The sequence below is a fragment of the Scatophagus argus genome, chromosome 3 (assembly GCF_020382885.2).
Source record: "Scatophagus argus isolate fScaArg1 chromosome 3, fScaArg1.pri, whole genome shotgun sequence".
NCBI classification, from domain to species: domain Eukaryota; kingdom Metazoa; phylum Chordata; class Actinopteri; family Scatophagidae; genus Scatophagus; species Scatophagus argus.
This window is the reverse complement of record NC_058495.1, coordinates 25,659,176-25,677,415: the sequence shown is the minus strand read 5'-3', so window position 1 is coordinate 25,677,415 and position 18,240 is coordinate 25,659,176. Positions and strand designations below refer to the sequence as shown.

The 18,240-nt window shown below is 44.4% G+C and overlaps 1 protein-coding gene across 8 annotated transcripts in view; it reads left to right on the top strand.

Moving 5' to 3' along the window:
* Window positions 1-18,240, top strand: part of ptprt (protein tyrosine phosphatase receptor type T) — a 287,747-nt gene that overhangs the window by 209,952 nt on the left and 59,555 nt on the right. For 5 of the 8 annotated variants that reach the window (XM_046385023.1, XM_046385025.1, XM_046385022.1 and 2 more), the window contains one exon: window positions 15,111-15,265. In XM_046385023.1, the coding sequence (XP_046240979.1) occupies window positions 15,111-15,265 (155 nt within the window). Of the gene's footprint in view, window positions 1-7,368; window positions 7,399-15,110; window positions 15,266-18,240 lie in introns of all 8 variants that reach the window. The other 3 variants (XM_046385024.1, XM_046385018.1, XM_046385019.1) reach the window with 2 other exon arrangements.

Below are 18,240 nucleotides of genomic sequence, written 5' to 3'. Positions count from 1 at the left end.
TACTTTTCCTGTCATTTTCTTGTGACGCATTGCCATTAGAAAATCTACACCCAAGCTCAGCTAAATAGAGACACATAAAGTCAGACAAAGAAAAGATGAACGGTTCATTTCTGTAGTGGGAGCAGGTTGGTTTAATTGATTACATCACGCCATAAAGTCAGAAGTCACGCAGTGAGGCGAGGATCAAGCCAGCACGGCCCCCTCACATATTAAAAAAAGGTAAAATAATTAGAGCAGCTATGAGGGTAAGAAATTGTTTGTTTGGCTTCAAGAAATATAAGAGAGGTGGGAGATATGCAGTAATATCGTTCCAAATGAAGTGTGATGCTTCCCAAGGATCTCCAGCCCACACTGTGGTGGACTCGAAGACAGTCCACCAGGTGCTCGATCGCTTTGGAGTCAATTAAACCCCAGCCTGAACTTAGAGCCGCACACGTCTCTGTGCTCAAACACGTGTTTCTGTGAAATCCTGACTGACATTTGGTTTGTAGATTAGACGCCACGAGTTGGACGCCTTTTCGGATAAAACAAATATTTTTATACCAGAGTAGAAAGCAGATGTGGCAGTGACGTGGCCTCACAGGAGGACAGAGAATGTGGATTTCAAACTTTAAAGGTGACGCTGACAGCGATTCCAATTTGGTCACTTAAAGGATTCTTAAACCACGCGAAATTCAGATGCAATTCCAAAGTTAACTTAAAATGACAGAAAGCTGCAAAACTCCATGCGGCTGTTTAACAGCTCTGTGTGTTTAAGGCAGCTTTACATTAACCAGGCTTCAATTCCCACTTTCCCAAAACTCTTTTAAGGTTAATGCTGATGGTCTAAAACATCCAGCTTAACTTAACAAGGTCTTAGTCTCTGAAAGCCTGCTTTACCCTGCAGTCTGGATTATCAAACCGTGACTTAATCGTCTCCATAGTTAACTAACTTCATTAATATCAACATGCATCGACTATTTTTAAATATTCCAACTGCAAAATGAAGTCGGAGAAAAAATGAGGTGGAGAAGACTGTCGATTAGATTTTTAAGTGACTCTGAGAGCAGCAGGGAAAGAGAACGTGACGCCGGAACAGCTGATTCATCAGGAAATTACGCCAGTGCCTTGACCCGAAGTTTTTGTAAGATCATAAATTACTCCCCGTCCATTCAACCCAGTCGAAAAAGTCGAGAAATAAATGATGATCCTCCGCACCGAGAGAGCAAGAGGACACATGCTCTTTCAGGACAATGAACTGCACCCCCTGGGGGGGGGGGGCTCAGTCTGTGACGGGGGAACTGAGGCGTTTAGTAGGCGACATCAACCCGGGGACCGGACTCAGCATCCAGTGCACAAGGCAGGCTGATACGAGGCCAAGTGGGCTGAAGTGTGTGTGTGTGTGTGTGTGTTTGCTTTCACTGGCTAAATTGTGGGCTATGCTGTATACAGACACACACACAGACACATTAGAGAGTCCTGAGTGCTTCCATGCTGACAGATGCTAAAGTTGCACTTATTCACAGATAATTTGACAGTGTTAACACACACACACACACACACACACAGAGCTGGACTTGACCCCCATTCTGCAGATGTGACACATGGTTGAATAATGGAGTCTGCTGCTTGCTGAGATAAATGCTTGATGGTCCACTTGCGGCACTGTTGTAATGGGTGACGACTCGCTGATAACACGCACACCCACACAAACACACACACACACACACACACACACAGTGAAAACGCAGTACGATCACATGTGTAAATTGGTATGTTGCACAAGACCTCAACAACAACCCGTCTCTTATTTTCTCGGCCCTTCATTCCTGTTAGTTACAATACAGTTTTACCTTGCAGTTGAATGGCTGAGAGCTGGAGATGAACTGCTGGACAGAGCTGTGTAACACACACTGTTAGAGCAAACAGCACTGCAGTCGGGCTGTCCGACAGGCTGCTCACAGATCTACAGTTCAGCTAAAGATTTGAAGGCAACACCTTCATCATTTTACTGCTTTGTAAAACTGCAGGTGTTTCTGACCGATAACAAGAGAGAAGCTCCTACAAATCCTGTCAAAATAAATGTCTTAAATACTGTTTGGTCAGTCTGTTTGGTCAGTCTGAGCAGTGAGGATGTCCATTATAAAACAGAGCCTAATGGTGTTGCAGAGCTCCGTGGAGAAGCTAGTGAGTAAAACGTTCCGGTTAGCAGTAGGAACGACGACCCAAACTACAAAGATCCACATTCGAGCGCACTGTGGAGCCGGACAACCATTCAGAGCATCAAAAGGATCTGGATCACTGGATCATCATCAGTGACGTAATCACACTGTCATTGATCTACAAAAATCACTCGTCTAAATCAGCAACTGCAAAGCAAATTGTAATTGAAAGCTACATGTTCTACCTGTTCTCCAGTCATCAGTCAGACTTCACGGATTTCCTTGAAGAAACTTTCTCGAGCAAAATGTTTTGGATTTTGAGAGCGAATTCCCTGACCATATGAATATATTTCGACTATTTTCTTGGTAATTGTTGTATAATCAAAATATTACACACGAGAGTGTGTTTTATTGCCATTATTGGCCCGATTCGTGTAGTGATGCAGCATAAAGTCTAGAGCTCATGTGCGCCGCTTCTCTGCTACTCTTACTGACCACTGCGGTGACTTCGTCAGACTTTAAATGCAACATCTTCCTGCCCCGTGGCAGGAAGATGTTGCATTTGTTTTGACTTTACTTTATAGATGCATCCTTTATGTCCTCTTGCGTTCATGAGTGTGTCACGTCGTACGCTCACGGCATGTTGACGTACCCGTCACGTAACAGAGTGTTAATTAGCTACCGCAGATTATGAATAGATGAAAACGTGTCACTCTGAGGGTGCTTTCATCTTTTCCTCCATTTTAAACCTTATTTATGAATTCACTTTCCAAACAAGCCCCGGTTTAACTTTCACATGTGTGTGTTAACATACACACATTTGTGTTCCACCCGACATGTCTTTAGAATTGGCTGTAATGAGGTGCTAATAAGCCGCACTGACAGCACACGCGTGTAACATCTGTGAGCGAAGGGCCTTATGTTCATGTGGGCGTACATATGTGACTGTGTACACATGCCGGCCTGTGGGTGTGTGTCAGTGTGTGGCCGACAGATTGCTGGCCCGCATGTGTGTGTTCATGCAGTGGGTGAGACATTCGTCATCCACCTCAGCCCACAGAGAAAGTAAAAGTATTCCACATTGTTCACAGGTGTGATAAACTGCGGCCTTCCTATCACCTTTGAAATATGGGAGTGACCCCAAGACAAGGTACACCTCACACCTGTGTGTGGACAAAAGTATTGAGACACTCCTCTTCATGAGGCTGTTCCTCAGGGTTTGTTCTCGGCCCCTGACTTCCAGTGAAGGGAAATCTTAATGCTTCAGCACACCAAGACATTTTGGACAATGCTATGCTTCCAACTTTGTGGCAACAGTTTGTTGAAGGCCCTTTTCTATTCCAGCATGACTGTGCCCCAGTGCACAAAGCAAAGCTCCATAAAGACATGGTTGGATGAGTTTGGTGTGGAAGAAGAAGAAATAATGATTTAATATTTTGGGCGGCACGGTGGTCCAGTGGTTAGCACTGTCGCCTTATAGCAAGAGGGTTCCAGGTTCGAATCCTGGTCTGGACCCTTCTCTGTTTGCATGTTCTCCCTGTGCCTGCGTGGGTTTTCTCCGGGTTCTCCGGCTTCCTCCCACAATACCAAAAACATGCACATTAGGTTGACTGGCTACTCTAAATTGCCCCCAGGTGTGAGTGTGAGAGTGTGTGGTTGTTTGTCTTTGTGTGTCGGCCCTGCGATTGACTGGCGACCAGTCCAGGGTGAACCCCGCCTCTCGCCTGTAGTCAGCTGGGATAGGCTCCAGCTCCCCCGCGACCCTGACGGATAAGCGGTATAGAAAATGGATGGATTTAATGTTTTTTAATATAGCTAATGAGTTAGTATCTTAAAATAATTACATTTTATTTCATTCTATCTCTATAAGGACAAATCTTCTCAAATGATTCATGATTATTATTTTATTTTAAGATACTAAGTCAATATTTTGAGACTGGTTTGAGATACTAACCCATTATTTTGACATATGTCATTAATTTGGCGACAGTTTCATGCTGGCACGAAAAGGCTTCCGTTCTCATTAAATACCTCCACACATTCACTCCCACACACGTCCTGTTGGTCTTTAAGTGGTGCACAGAAACAGGAAGTCCAGTTACGAGCACTGAAGTCACGAGCGCTTCAGGTGCCTGCGGGACAAACGAGTCGCTGCCACTCTTCATTCGCTCGACTCTGATTTCCTGATGCTCCCTGTGACAGATTAACACCCGTTTTCTGATCTGCACCTCATCGTCGTGCTGCTGCTCTCTGAAATCTGTTCTGCACGATCAATCAATCAAGCAATCAATCAGGCAGTTTGTACACACAAATGCAAACACATGATCATCAATATTATTTTGTTACAAATACATCACCACCCTCCTCTCTCTCTCCCTGTCTCTGTCACACACACAGACACACACACACACACACAGTGCCGTGCACACTCTGGTGGAGTGTTTTTCCTACGCCGTATTAATATTTATGAGCAGTTTTAACGGCTGTGGCTTTTACAGCAGGGCTCTCAGCGCCCGGCACTTTATTAATATCATAAGGACAATGTCAGCAGAGCCCTTAAAGAGGGTTATGGGTATGACAGAGTGTGTGTGTGTGTGTGTGTGTGTGTGTGTGTGAGTAGGCAGGTTTTTGAAAAAAGGTGTGAACGGTGGGTCCTTTGTGTGTAGTGAGGAGACGTTTGAGGTAAATGTGTGTGTGTCTAATGGCTGTTGAAATGCAACAGCAGTGTGTGTGTGTGTGTGTGTGTGTGTGTGCGTGTGTGTGACAGGGATACACTCTGTTAGCTCACACAGACAGACAGACAGACAGACAGACAGACATGCAGTCTGCAGTCATTTCTGTGAGGTCTGCTCTTTAAGCAGCAACAAAACTATTGATCCTTTTCAGTCCTGCTCAACTTTCCTCTTTTATTGAAAGTCAGTCTAGTGATGTGTGAGTTGGATCAAGTTTCTGTGTGTGTGTGTGTGTGTTAGATATTATGACATCCCAGTCTCTGGCCTCTCACCAGCTGAAGGTGCATGCCAGAGGGAAAATTTGATGGGTGTTGTAGAGACTGAACACACACACACACACACACACACACACACACACGTTGAATGCAGACATACAGATCTGCGGCTGAGCTATCAAGGCAGATCGTCTCAGCTAAAGTGTCTTGGCTTAGTTTTGGTGCGTTTTGTTTCGTCTTCTGTTTTATTTCTTTCTTCACCCACTTTGCAGTTTATTTAGTTCCTTTAACTCATTCATTCATACTCTAACAACATGTACATTCTACATATGACTGAGATATAACAACAGCAATAACGATAGTAACATTAACAATGAAATAACAGCGATATGTGTTGGATTTTCTGTGAATGAGCCCTTTAAACCATGCTGTCATTGGCTGGTGAGCCTTACAGCAACACACACTCTTCATCAAACTACAGAATCATCTCTGCTTCCTGTTCCTCTGCCAGACTTCCATCTTCTGTCATTCTCTCTCTCTTCTGTCATCCCTCATTCCACGTGTGTGTAACCACCAGCCTGTTGGTGATGGAGGCATCAGCTGTGCACCTGCTTTATTTTTTAGATTTTTATTTCTTTCTTTTTTTTTTTTTGCTTTATTTATTCCCTGCGGATGTAACTTAAGCACTCATCTATTACCTAAAAGGTTAATGTAGGAAAGTTTAGGGTGACTGGACCTGTTGGTCAGCTCTGAGGTGATGAGGACACACACAGTGGTGCTTCCAGTGCTCCATGCAAACACATGAGCATACACTTTGCTGAGTAAAAGCAGCAGGCAGCAGCAGTAACGCTGTCTCCAAAACTGGGCAATAAAAGCATTTACTGCTGCATCAGCTTCAATGCAAATCTAAATAAATCTCTTTTGGAGTGTGGTGGTTAACTCTAAGTACACAAATCTGATATTTTTCTAATTTAGGATGGACTCTTGTGTGCTTTTGTGCAAACTGTGAGTCTGCTGCACAGCCAACAGTCCAAACGCTGCTCAGTGGATGAATATCTTACCTGAAGTGAATGTAAAACGAATCACAATGTGCACATTAAACTGCATATTTAAAAGTCCAGAATGTAGGATTCGGTGGCATGTAGTTGCTGATCAGCTCCCGCCTCATCCTCTCCAGATTCTGCCACTAAAAACTCAAAAGGCCCCCTTCTCGAGAGAGCCAGTGATTAGTTTGTCCCTTCCCTCCTGCTGTAGAAACAAGACGGTAAACTACATGGAAGAGGACGAAGCCCCTATGACGAGTGCCAGGATTTGACGTAGTGGTCAAACTGTGTAATTACAACCTCAGACTGGCGCTCAGGGGCCTGACAGGATTTTTACCATCAGCTCACATGGTGAAAGAAGCAGCTCTTCTAATGATTCTTAGTCTCAGGTGATTATACACTAGTGAAAACATAATAATGAATATCCCGTTTCTGTCCCTAAATCCTACACACTGGACCTTTAAAAACCACTAATATTGTTTTATGGCTGCGATGTTAATGTTTCTCATTTAAAAATCTACTCATCGCACTGCGATTGCTCAGCAGAGTGTGTCATATGGCATTAGCACGGAGCACGAGACTGAATGACGGATGAATATGACGTCTGTGTTTTCATCTCTTAAAAGTTAACGAGCAGGCCAATCTCCTGTGAAAAAGTATAATTTTTTGGGTGAGTGAAACGATCATTTCACAAGCCATAGAACTTCTTATTACCTCTAATTTACTTGATTGACTACTGACCACGTCACAGCTGATTTACAGCAGAGTATTTCAGCTTGATGTCACCACAGATGACTCTAGAACCTTCCACAGGCGATCTGAAGAGCCTGCAAACGGCCTTTCTTCTTGTAAAGATAAAGTGAAGTGTATATGGACAAACCTGCTGGGCGCAGACAAAGTCAGCGCGTGGCCGCTCAACAGGACAGGCCATGCTGTCAAACAGATTGACACGCAACCATTTGGCGTCTGCAAAACGCTTCAAGAAACAAATCCAGAGAGATAAAGTTGACAGAAATCAAAACATTTCAAAAGTTTTCAAGTTTTCATATGAGGACACACCTGAAAAACGGCTGCACAGAAGACGAGCTGAAACACTGGGAGGAAAAATACGCAGCCTGTCAGTTTACAACCAGTCAGAGATAATTTCTCATTGGGACCATGAACTAATCCAATGTGTTTGTCCTTCTTCTGGGTTTTGCTCTGTTGTCATCATCGGCCTCACCTCACCATGCTTCAGAAGACATGCTTATTCCTACTCTTATTACCTGTAAGTAGAGATTTCACATCAGGATTAACTCCTTTCTCAGCCATTTGTTTGTTCCTTATGACCAGCTTTTGATTCCTGCTAAAACTTTGTCTTGTTTACTTGCATCCTGTTTGTATCATCTCTAACCCCATCTGAGGACAAAACTGTTTCTCTCAAAATATTCAAAGCCTCCTGATATCCAGACAAAACTTCCTCTGGCCAACTGGGTATTTACACTGCATGACAAAAGGACCACAGGATTATCTGCTGAAGACAAACTTGATGCTTGGTAATTAAAAACATCAGCCTGAAGGCACAATATATCATTTGGCAGGTGGCAGTAATTCAGAACTCTAAAAGTAGGATAAATTCAGCTCCGTGGTACAACATAACTCTCACTTTACTTTTGGAAAACTTTCAGCAACTTCAGCAAAACATATTCATTAGATTGACTGACCTGTCTGACCAATGTAGACCGTCATCGAAAAGTTAGACAAAACCGAAACTTTACTCCACGAAAACAAAAAGTTTTAAGACCAAACAATCCGCTGAACCACCGTCTTAACTCCTGCGATATTAAGGAAAAAGACACTTTGTCTTTTTCTGAAAAGTAGAGCAGCTGAACCACATCTTTTAGCAATGCTAATGATTCTCTTTTAGCCCACACGCTATTACAAAAGATAATAAAAGGTTAAATGAAGCTGTAACAAAAGCTAAGAGGCAGTAATGATTAATCAGTGAATGAACTGCTCAAGATACCGAATGACTTAGTATTCCCATGTTAGTTTTTCATCTACTTCGACCGGGTACATATATATATATATATATATATGGAGAGAGGGAGACTTTTTAGATAGATGACAACTTGATAACTCTTCATTTGCCACTTGAATCGGCGTGCTAAAATTGTCTCCTTCAAGCCTCATCGTAAGAGAAGTTTCTCGTATCTGAAAAGTCACAGTCGTTGGAACAGCATCGCGCTTCCCGGGTTACACACAGTATCGCTAACGGACGAGGCGCTTGTTCAGTGCCTTCCTGAAGGAGAGAGAGGACGGTGTTACTGAAACGTCCTGTGCAGGGTTTTGTGGCTGGGGATGTGACAGTGACACGGTCCATTACCGACACTCCTCTCTTCAGTGGCCACAGAAGTTCTCAGCATTAGTTTGGCAGCGAAGGGGAAATTTCAGTCGGACTTCATCTGCATTGTTTGCACGGCCCGTCTCTTAAAAGTCTCACCCCGAAAGGTCAATGTAATTCACTGTTATCTTCTCCAGCAAGTGGCCATTTCCTGCTTATTAACCAATTCTAATGAGGTGCTATTATAGCTGTCTGTTCATACATGCACAAGCACGTACGGACACACACGCTCCCAGATACGCACACGCCGGCGTACCTGCACAAACGCGTGCACTCGGTTGCCCCGAGCTCACTGACAAATCCCTGCAGAGAATTTCTGAAAACCCCTGCTTACTCCTGCTCTCTTCAAAGAGTCTGAAAATTTCCTCCAGATCTGCAGCAGAGTCCAAACTGAGCGGAACAGTCATCACATGGCAACACGTCGTCTTAAAGCAGCCATCCCGAGGCTCTTTGACCCAGCCGGAAATGACTCCTCTGCACCCAGAGACTGACACAGTTAGGATGACGGCGGCCATCACTGCGGCTTTGCTGCTTGTCCACACTCACTGCTGTGTTTAATTTGCTTTGGTAGAAGAAATGAATGCATGCTGCTGTAATCTCCTTCGCACACCAACAATAACCCATAAAACAAACACTATACCTCATGTACAAAAATCTTTATTTATAAGTCACATTTGAATTTGAAACAAGTCCCTCAAAGAGCCTGACCAGAATACTCGCAAGGCTGGTGTTGGCTGATATCACTGGGAAGCTGGACTATTATCATTATTTTCAATTATTTTAGCAATTAATTGATTAATTCCATAAAATGTAAAAAAAGAGAGAGAAAAACAATGTGATAAAATGCTCACCACAAATGTCCTCTTCAGCTTGCTTCTTCTGTCCAACCAGCAGTCTGAAGTCCAAAGAGATTTCATCATAAATGACAAAGAAAAAGATAAGAAGCGGGAAGCAGCAAATGTTAAACGCGGCTGCTAGAAAAATTACTCTCGCTGCCAGAAGGGGGAGACAAAAGTTACGGACTGCAGGATCAAATAAAGAAGACAGTAAAATATACAGCGAAAATATGTTGCGATGTAATCATGTATGTCATGAATTAATGATAAGAAACTGAAGGCCACGTACACACAAATCATAAGACAGAACAGCAGCTGCACACACACATACACACACGTGTGCATACACACACACACATAGATACACACACACAGATACACACAGAGCTTTAGCCCAAGGATGTTTACTGTTAGATGAGAGAGGGATTTAAAGTCATGCAAGGCAGTGTGTGTGTGTGCGTGTGTGTGTGTACTCTCTCTCTCTCTCTCTCTCTCTCTCTCTCTCTTCACCTCTCTCTATCCCTCAATCTCTCCCTCCCTTGCTGGGTCCTCCTCTAAATCCTGTGATACGCAGATGAAAGTTTGTTTGGGCTTCGCCTGCAGCCTCCTCTGGAGCGACCGCTGTCATCCTGAAGTGACTGACTGCCTGCCCGTCCGACTGCAGCGCCGGCTGGGGATGGCTTCGGGATATTTGAGATATCTTGCTGCCAACCGATTGGCTGAGGCCATTCTAGCCGTAATACGGGAGTTCTGTGGATCCCTCGACAAGTGAAACAAATGTTGTTTCGCTTGTTTGATTGGACGCCTTAAGGTCGCCCCCGTTGGCTCGCCAGACTTCCCCTGAAATAAATGCAATTCCCTAAGCGTGCATCACTTTCTAGGAAAAGAACAATAGAGGTAACCTACAAATGTTTGTTTCATAGTCAGGGCTTTCAGCAGTGCACACATGAAGCTACATAAAGATACATGTACACACGATATGCCTGGACAACAACGTGGTAACTTAACGAGAACCTCGAATGACAGCACAAAGATTGACAAAACTGCACGCTCTACATCTTAGAAACACTGAATTATGAACTTCAGTAATGAATTTCACTGAGAGGATTTGGGAAATGAACCCGTCGACCGCTCGTAACACCTAATCTATCAAATGAGCAACAATTAAAAAGCCATCTGTTGTTCAGGAGTTCACAGAAAGTATTAGCGCTTCGCCTCGTTCGCCTCTTCCTCGTCTCATCTCTGGCGTCTCAGTAATGATGTCTCTTCTCAAACCCATCAGGGGAAGCTCTCAGCTCGTCCCCGTCCTTAAGAAACCGCACACACAACGTATCCACCACGCATCGCTCATTATCGACACATCAAACGGCCCGCAATTAACGTCGCCGGGGGCACAAAGTAGTCCATGATTCTCGCCGCGGTCGGCACCCGGCTGGGTAACCTTAATGCTTAATGAACTGCCGCCGTGACATTCATTAAAGAAGGATTGTGTCTTGCTCATTGCCGCTTACAATATGCAAGGAATTTGTCATTTAAACGAGTCCATTAAAGGGATGAATGTGCGATAGGTGGAGGTGTAGAGAAGCAGGGCGGAGGAGAACGAGGAGGCTTTCTTCTCTCAGCTATCACCTTTCTGTCTGTTGCTGCTCCTCTGCACTGTTGCTCCCATTGTCACCTCCTGCATCCTTCGTCTCCTTCCCTCTCTCCTCACCGCTTCCTCCATCTCTTCAACTCGTCCATTTGGCTTTCGTCTCTTCGCCGACCTCCTCCTCCTTCTCCTCCTCCTCCTCCTCCTCCTACTGCTCGTCTCCTGCCCACTTTCTGTCAAAGTGCAGCCAGAGAGCCGGGAATGGGCCACTCTAAGCTCCAATCACCCAGGAGGTTTTGAGGCTCCGTCGGCTGTAAATTGGTGTGGAGTAGAGGAAGGTTGAATCTGGGGTTGATGGAAGGAAATGATTGTGGGAAGAAGCTTTGTCAGGCCTGCTTCTCTCTCTTGAACACCTTCATTCCTTCTCCCTCTTGTTCTCTCGGTTGTTCCTGCCTCATTTCCTTGTTTATTCTCGACCTGTCTTCCCACTTTCTCTCATTCTCTTCTCGCCCTCTGCCACGTCTCTGACTTTATATTCTCTCAGCAGTTTGTTTCATTGCTCTATCTTGGCCCAATTGCACAAGTACTCAAGGGCAAGTACAGCTCCTCTTCTTATCCCAGGCACACAATAATAGTAGTACAGTGATACTGCTGTAATTGCATATCTCTGCATAACTCTTTCAGTCTCTCACACACACACACACACACACACACATTATTGCCAGTGTTCTGTGAGCCAGTGGGATGAAGGGAATGAAAAGAGTTGTTGCCTCCACATCTGACCTCTTGCTTATTGCTTTCTGACCCATAGAGGACTCTGCAAACACAACAGTGCACAGACACACTCACGCCAACACACACACACACACACACACACACACACACACCACACATGCATAGACGCAGAGGTGGCTACCAGCCCAGGCTGCAGAGGAATTCTGTTCATACTGATGGCGATTTAAACGCCAACGTTTAGTGCTGGTGGAGGCAGTCGTGTTCCCCAAAGTGAAACACAAACTAAGGATTTGCAGGTTGAGGAGGAGGATTTGATGCAGGAGACAGGAGTTCAAGTCCCACCTTATGAGGCGAGCTGTTACAACAGCCAGTTGATGTTTAGGCCTCATTATTTTTGATTTTACTGTGGAAAAAGTTCAGAGACTTTGTCAATATTTATTGCTTAAAGCATTTCGTGAGCTGTCAGCGCTGCGTTGTGCTGTGTGAACTGTGGAGTCAGTGTCCTCTGACAGCAGAAAGCAACTTTGGAACAGTGGTGGAGGAAACATTCAGTTCCTCAGAAAAATCCCACACTGAGAAAACACTGAGTGAAAGTCCTGAATTATGTCAGCTCGTGAGCTAATTTTAGCTACTTTTATATTGTTGAATAGTTCAGTCGACAGCAATGCATTATAATCAATAAGATCATCATATGTTTGCAGTGTCGCTGGCCTGTGAGAACATCGTATATAGAAAGTTTCCACTCCCAACTCGTCAAACTCAGCCAGTGGCCCTGAGCTTCAAACTGATGCCCTTCTTAGCCCTCTTAGCGATGATAAATATGCATCTTCCAGTGAGACTTTAAAATTAAAGCTTGCTGACAAACATTTCGTAGATTATGAAACGCAGTTTGGTTCAGTTTCGCTCAGCCTTAGAAAGTTCTGCTGTTGGTCACTAGCATACATATGTGTGTTACATCACATAGACAGTGTGTGTACGTAACTCATGTAAAGTAAGTTCGAAACAAAGCAACCAGCACTGGGTTACTCACGGGACTCAAAGCCTGGTGTTTCCACCTGTCGTGGACTTTACCTGATGTTTATACTGTCTGGACTACAGCCTACAGAAATGCCACGAGAGGGCTACCAACAGCATCTTAGTGTGAAGCAAAAGATCACTGATAAGAGTGACTTAAGAAATGTTCTCCAACTTCTTCATTTGAGTGCGTGTTCGTCTCCCCTTTTCACTGACTGCGATTTGTCGAGAGAAAACATGATGCTGCTCTAAAGGGAAAAAAGGGTATTTGTACTAATTTGCCTTTTGGAGTGACTGTGCAGGACTGAGCAGTTTTTCTGAGAAAAACAAGCAGGCGTATAGGCGGCTTCGTGATAGGTCACTGAGCAACACACACACACACACACACCCACACCACTGACCAGCATGGACCAACAGCCAAGCACAACAGACACGTGTGTGAGGCGAAAACACTGCACGTCAAGCACACGCAGCACAGCCTTCAAGGAGATCAGGTGTCTGCTCACACACACACACACACACACACACACACACACAGCCCACTGTATGCCTTTCATGACTAGATGTCAAACACTTTAAGTTGAAGCGTGTGTTGGTGGATTCTGGAGGAGGCTTTTCTCTGCTGACTTCAGAAAAAGAAGTGCGAGATGATTTTTACATGACTCATCTGGAGATGAATGTTAAAATGATGAGTTACTGATACGCACATTAGCGTTAGTATCTAAAGCACAGCAGGCACTGATGTGAACAAACACTGCCTGTGTGCACTGTGAGAAACTTGGTTAATGGGCCGCTCTGTTCTGACAGCTTGTGGGCATCGCAGGGTGCTCAGATTGAATGTCTTGTTATCGCACACTCTTGGAAAGGAAAATCAGGTCCTAATAAGTAACTGTAGTGTGAGCGTTAATTGTAAAACAAACAAAACTTGAGGCACAAGTAGCAAATTCATAGCTTATCTTGAGACATGTTGTTCAAAATATCCACTCTCCGACGAGGACCTCACTGAAAGACTGAGTGACCACAGAAGGTTGTATGACAACTCCAGCAGGTCTGGAAATGTAGACTCGTGAACACAGCTGCGAAATCCAGATGTCCCAGCTGCTCTCCTCGTATGGAGATGAACCAGACTGCAGAACAGGACATGTTGCATTGGACATCCTTTCGTTCTGTTTAAAGCCGCACTGCTGTTCGTACACAGTGAACAATGGCGTCACACTCATTAAAATGAGGCCTGCTAACTATCACTCCCAGCATGCTCAGGTTCGTTGAATTCAGGTTCATTTCTGACTTCTGGAGGTACAGTTCTAGAGATACATGCGGTGCAGCTTTAAGGTGGAACGTCTGTACGCTCTGGTGAACCTACCAGTCAGTCAGATTGTAATGGCTCGCCTGTCATCTCTCACCATCTGGTGTCTCAGTGGACCTAAAATGGAACATTCAGGTAGAACCCAAAATGGCCGACAGATGGGAGGGGCGACGTGAACAGAGAATGGATGACAAAAATCATGAGGATACAACCACACTCAAGGGACATCTCATCAGCACTCGCACAGTTACATTCACGATGATATATGGCCGCCATTGAAACCCCACATGTTGCCAGTGCTGAATGTCAACCTGTGGTTGACCTGATGCCAGGAGTTTTTTAATATAATATCTGAATCTTAGTATGAGGCACCCAAGGTGAGATACAGACAAGGACAGAGAATGACTGATCTTTCTAAACAGATATCTGCACACAAATCTGTAGCCAGCTGAGCAGATTTTGTACCAGAAGCGTTGTGGTTTTCTGTTCGTAGTTCATTTGTGGTTTGACTGACCGGTCGGGCTGGATGGGCCCTCGGTGACATGCAGGCAAACAGTCTCTGCATTCATACGCAGGCGTCTGTTTATAGAGATTAGCCAAAATGTCATGTAAGAGGAAGTCTTGGCTCAGATATCCATTATCTGGATATCTGCCGGCTGCACTGGAGGCCATGAAACAGTGGCAGTCACCCCAGAGGATACATCACCATCAGGCAAGAGCTGAAGGGTTCACAGATCGACTACATTAAAAAAGATTATTAAACAAAATGTTTAAATGAGTCACTGTTTGTCTGTGTAGCTTGTTAGCTAACTCGATACATGAAACAGAAACACGACAATGACTTAAGAATATTGCTGTAAATATAAAGTCTAACCATTTGCTGTAAATGTCTCAGGTGTTCATCCTCATGTGGCCCTTTTTGTCTCTTCTGTGTTTAAGTCACTGCATGTTCTTCTGCTTGCTGTTCTCACCATAAATCCCCCCCACAGCATCTTTCATTTGCTTGTGTGATTGACTTTGGGCGCTGCACGCGGGTTAACATACTTGTGTGTGTATATGTAAATATACTTGTTTGTGTGTGCTTTGTGTTTGTGTGCATGTGTTCATTGCACTACAGGAAGCTGGCAAAGAAGCAGAAGGAGACTGCCAGCAGCTCCACCCAGCAGAGGGAGATGGGCCCGGTCACCACCGCTGATAAGAGCACCACTAAAGTCAGCACGCTGCACAAAGACGACCCCTTCTCCACCTCCAACCAGGACCTCAACGGATTCAGTAAGTGAAGATCCTCCGTGGATCTGGTCTGAGTGTGCAGCCTGTACCATCGTGGAGGTCCATCAGAGAATGAATCGCTCCACTCTGATGTCTAAGTGTATAACCAAAGTAGAATACAGCAAAGAAAAGCTGGCTCTGTAGCTGATGTGAATCATTGAAACTTTTTTTGTAAAATAATTAGTTTCATAGAATAATAACTTCTGCAGGGTTTCCATTTATTACTGATAATGGACGCCTCCTAAGTAGTTCCAGTGAAGCTGTCTGAGTGAATGTGCTGGCTACACACTGGTCGTGTCAGCTTGTCTCTCCCTCAGTTTTGGCAAGTGTGATGATGAGGTGTCCATTATCAGGAATTAATGGATGATGTAAAGTCCAGAACCTGGCCGAGCTCCTTAGCGGACGTTATCCCTTACATATACTCTAATACTGTGCCATTAATCATTTTGTCAGGTCCATTTATTCAAAAAGTGACCATCTTATTCTGTGATAAAACTCCCCGGGTGTTTCTCTTTGGCCAGTATCAGCAGCGTGTTGTGCCGCCTCACCAGTTTGTGCAGTTGTAATCATTTTCAGCTCTCTGCTCCGTGATGCCTCGTACACATACAAGTAGTACAAGTACACGTATGCATGTTTGGTTGGGTATTTCTCATATGCATCTGTGTGTGTTTTTAACTGCAGTCTTATGAAAGTCAGCTTGTCCGTGTAGCCACGTGGGTGCATATTATCATCTCTTTGTAAAGTGAAGAGTGTGTGTGTGTGTGTGTGCGCACACACGTGTGTCCAGGGTAATTAGACAGGGCCTCTCAGAAGGGCATTTTTCTCTTGAAAATGTCAGGCTGGCCTTTTGGGAGTGCTTGCCCACTGAAAGCCAGGGGTGCTGGAGAGAGACTAAGTAGCAAGCTAATGTCGGCCGTAATTGCCTGCACTCTTCCTCTAACTGCCCGTGCTGCAGTTCTGACATACAATAATGTTTTTGCATTGAAAACACCCCCCCCCCCCCCCGGGATGTATGATAAAGCCGTGATATTTTAAACATTGAAAGTTTCTTTTTCTTTTAAATTCTTAACTAGATCTAACTACACTTTGGCTGAGCAAAGGCTTTACTGTATGGAGGATTTAGAATAAACAACATTACTGAGCTAACTTTGCTTCCAGGCAGACTTGATTAGACCTTGCTTGGGGCCAGATGTAGACTTTTGGCATTCAAATTGCTTTTAGCTAGATGTTGGGCATATGTGAAATTAAGTTTGGACTTCCCTCCCTTTCAAGTCGGCTGTGGATGAACGTAAAGAAAAATCTGTCTTGGCCCGTATATGACAATATCACCCTGAGGGACACACTGTTCTAATTTATCAGTCCATGCAGATTGGATAAAATTTCTAACATTCATGACAGTTAGTTGTCACATGCATCCAACTTGGTGCCAAAAACGTAACTTACAGCTAGCGTCTGTCTTATCACGTGGAAATTTGAAAAAGTAATAAAGCACACACACACACACACACACACAGAGTCACCGATACAGGCTCAGTCCTAATGAGACAGAGAAAAACGCTGACACAGGGTAGGGGACCCAATAATATTTCCTCGGATGGACCCTCGCAGAGCAAATAACCTTTTTGTGTTATTGCATTCTCACCCAGTCACCAGTTATCTTCACAGGACATTGCTGTCAAAGCAGATTTCTTTCCGTATGCAGGTACACTCCTCGCCGTATTAAAGTCGGGCTTCTTTTTGCACCGCATTAGCATACGGTGCCGGTACGCGTGAGACGAAGGGGATTTTATCACAGAAGAGGAGAAAATATGTTGTGTTTGGAGGTATTAGGAGAGGGGAGCAGACGGGAGAGATGGGAGGAGAGGGGGGGACGAAAGGAAAGACAACAGAGAGAGGAGGAGAACATAAAATTTAAATTATCTGCTGCAGGGAAATAGGGCTATTGTACCAGAAAACAGGAGAGCAAACAGAATATGAATAAGAATTAGGCATGAGCGGCGCTACATGTATAATTTTCACATCAGGAAATTATCATCACATTCATTTTTAAGACATTAACAGCATTAGGCACAAAACGCCGGATGATGATGTCTGTGTCAGCCTTTACGCTTTGCCTTTTGTGTGGTGGGAAACCTCCCGGGTGGTGTCACGGCAAGAAGATGGAAAAAAGTGGAGGAGATTGTGGGGAGTTTAACTTCATTTCATTTAATAAAGTTAAAGTGGAAAGCTTGGATGTGAATTCTGAAGCAGCAAAATTTGTTCAAAATGTCTCAGTTTTCACTTTTCAGGTGTTTCATAACTACATGAAATCTAGATGCCATTAAAAGCACTTCTGCTGCTGACATAAATGTGTGTGTTTTTGCCGGAGACACAGACAGCAGCGAACACAACACGGCAGATGATTGTGATGAATCCATGTGGCTCGGAGTAATTCACGTGGGCGTTCAGGTGCCGACCCGTTTCCGTCATGGTGTCCGCGGAAAGATCGCTTCTATTTAATCCACTTTTTATCAGACTGCAGTCCTCGCCGTTGGCTCATTCCATTTTGTTTCACCCGTCTTCCTTCATACGCGCCGCACACTCATGTATGATCGTATGTATTGACCAACACTGAGTGTACGTCACATTTGAGCGCGCACTCATTCGGGTGGAACCGCTTTTATGCTTCAGAATTCAATATTGGTAGCATTAGTGTTAGTGGATGGTTCCTCGTGCCGTTGAATGTGGAGTATTGATCCTCTTTTGTGCATGTTTTCTTTGTTAATTGTTTCCGGAGATGATTGATTGTTGTTTGAGTTCACTGAGCTACGCCTCTCTTCCTCTTTTTCTCTCTCTTCTCCTCCTTTGACCTCTGCATCTTGTCCTTCCCCTGATTCGCGCTTCCTGTCTCCCCTGTCCACTTCGTTTTCTCATCTTTTTCTCTCCTGCTTGTCTTTCTGCTGAGTCCTCCTCTTGCTTTTCCTTCTGAAATCTTCTAC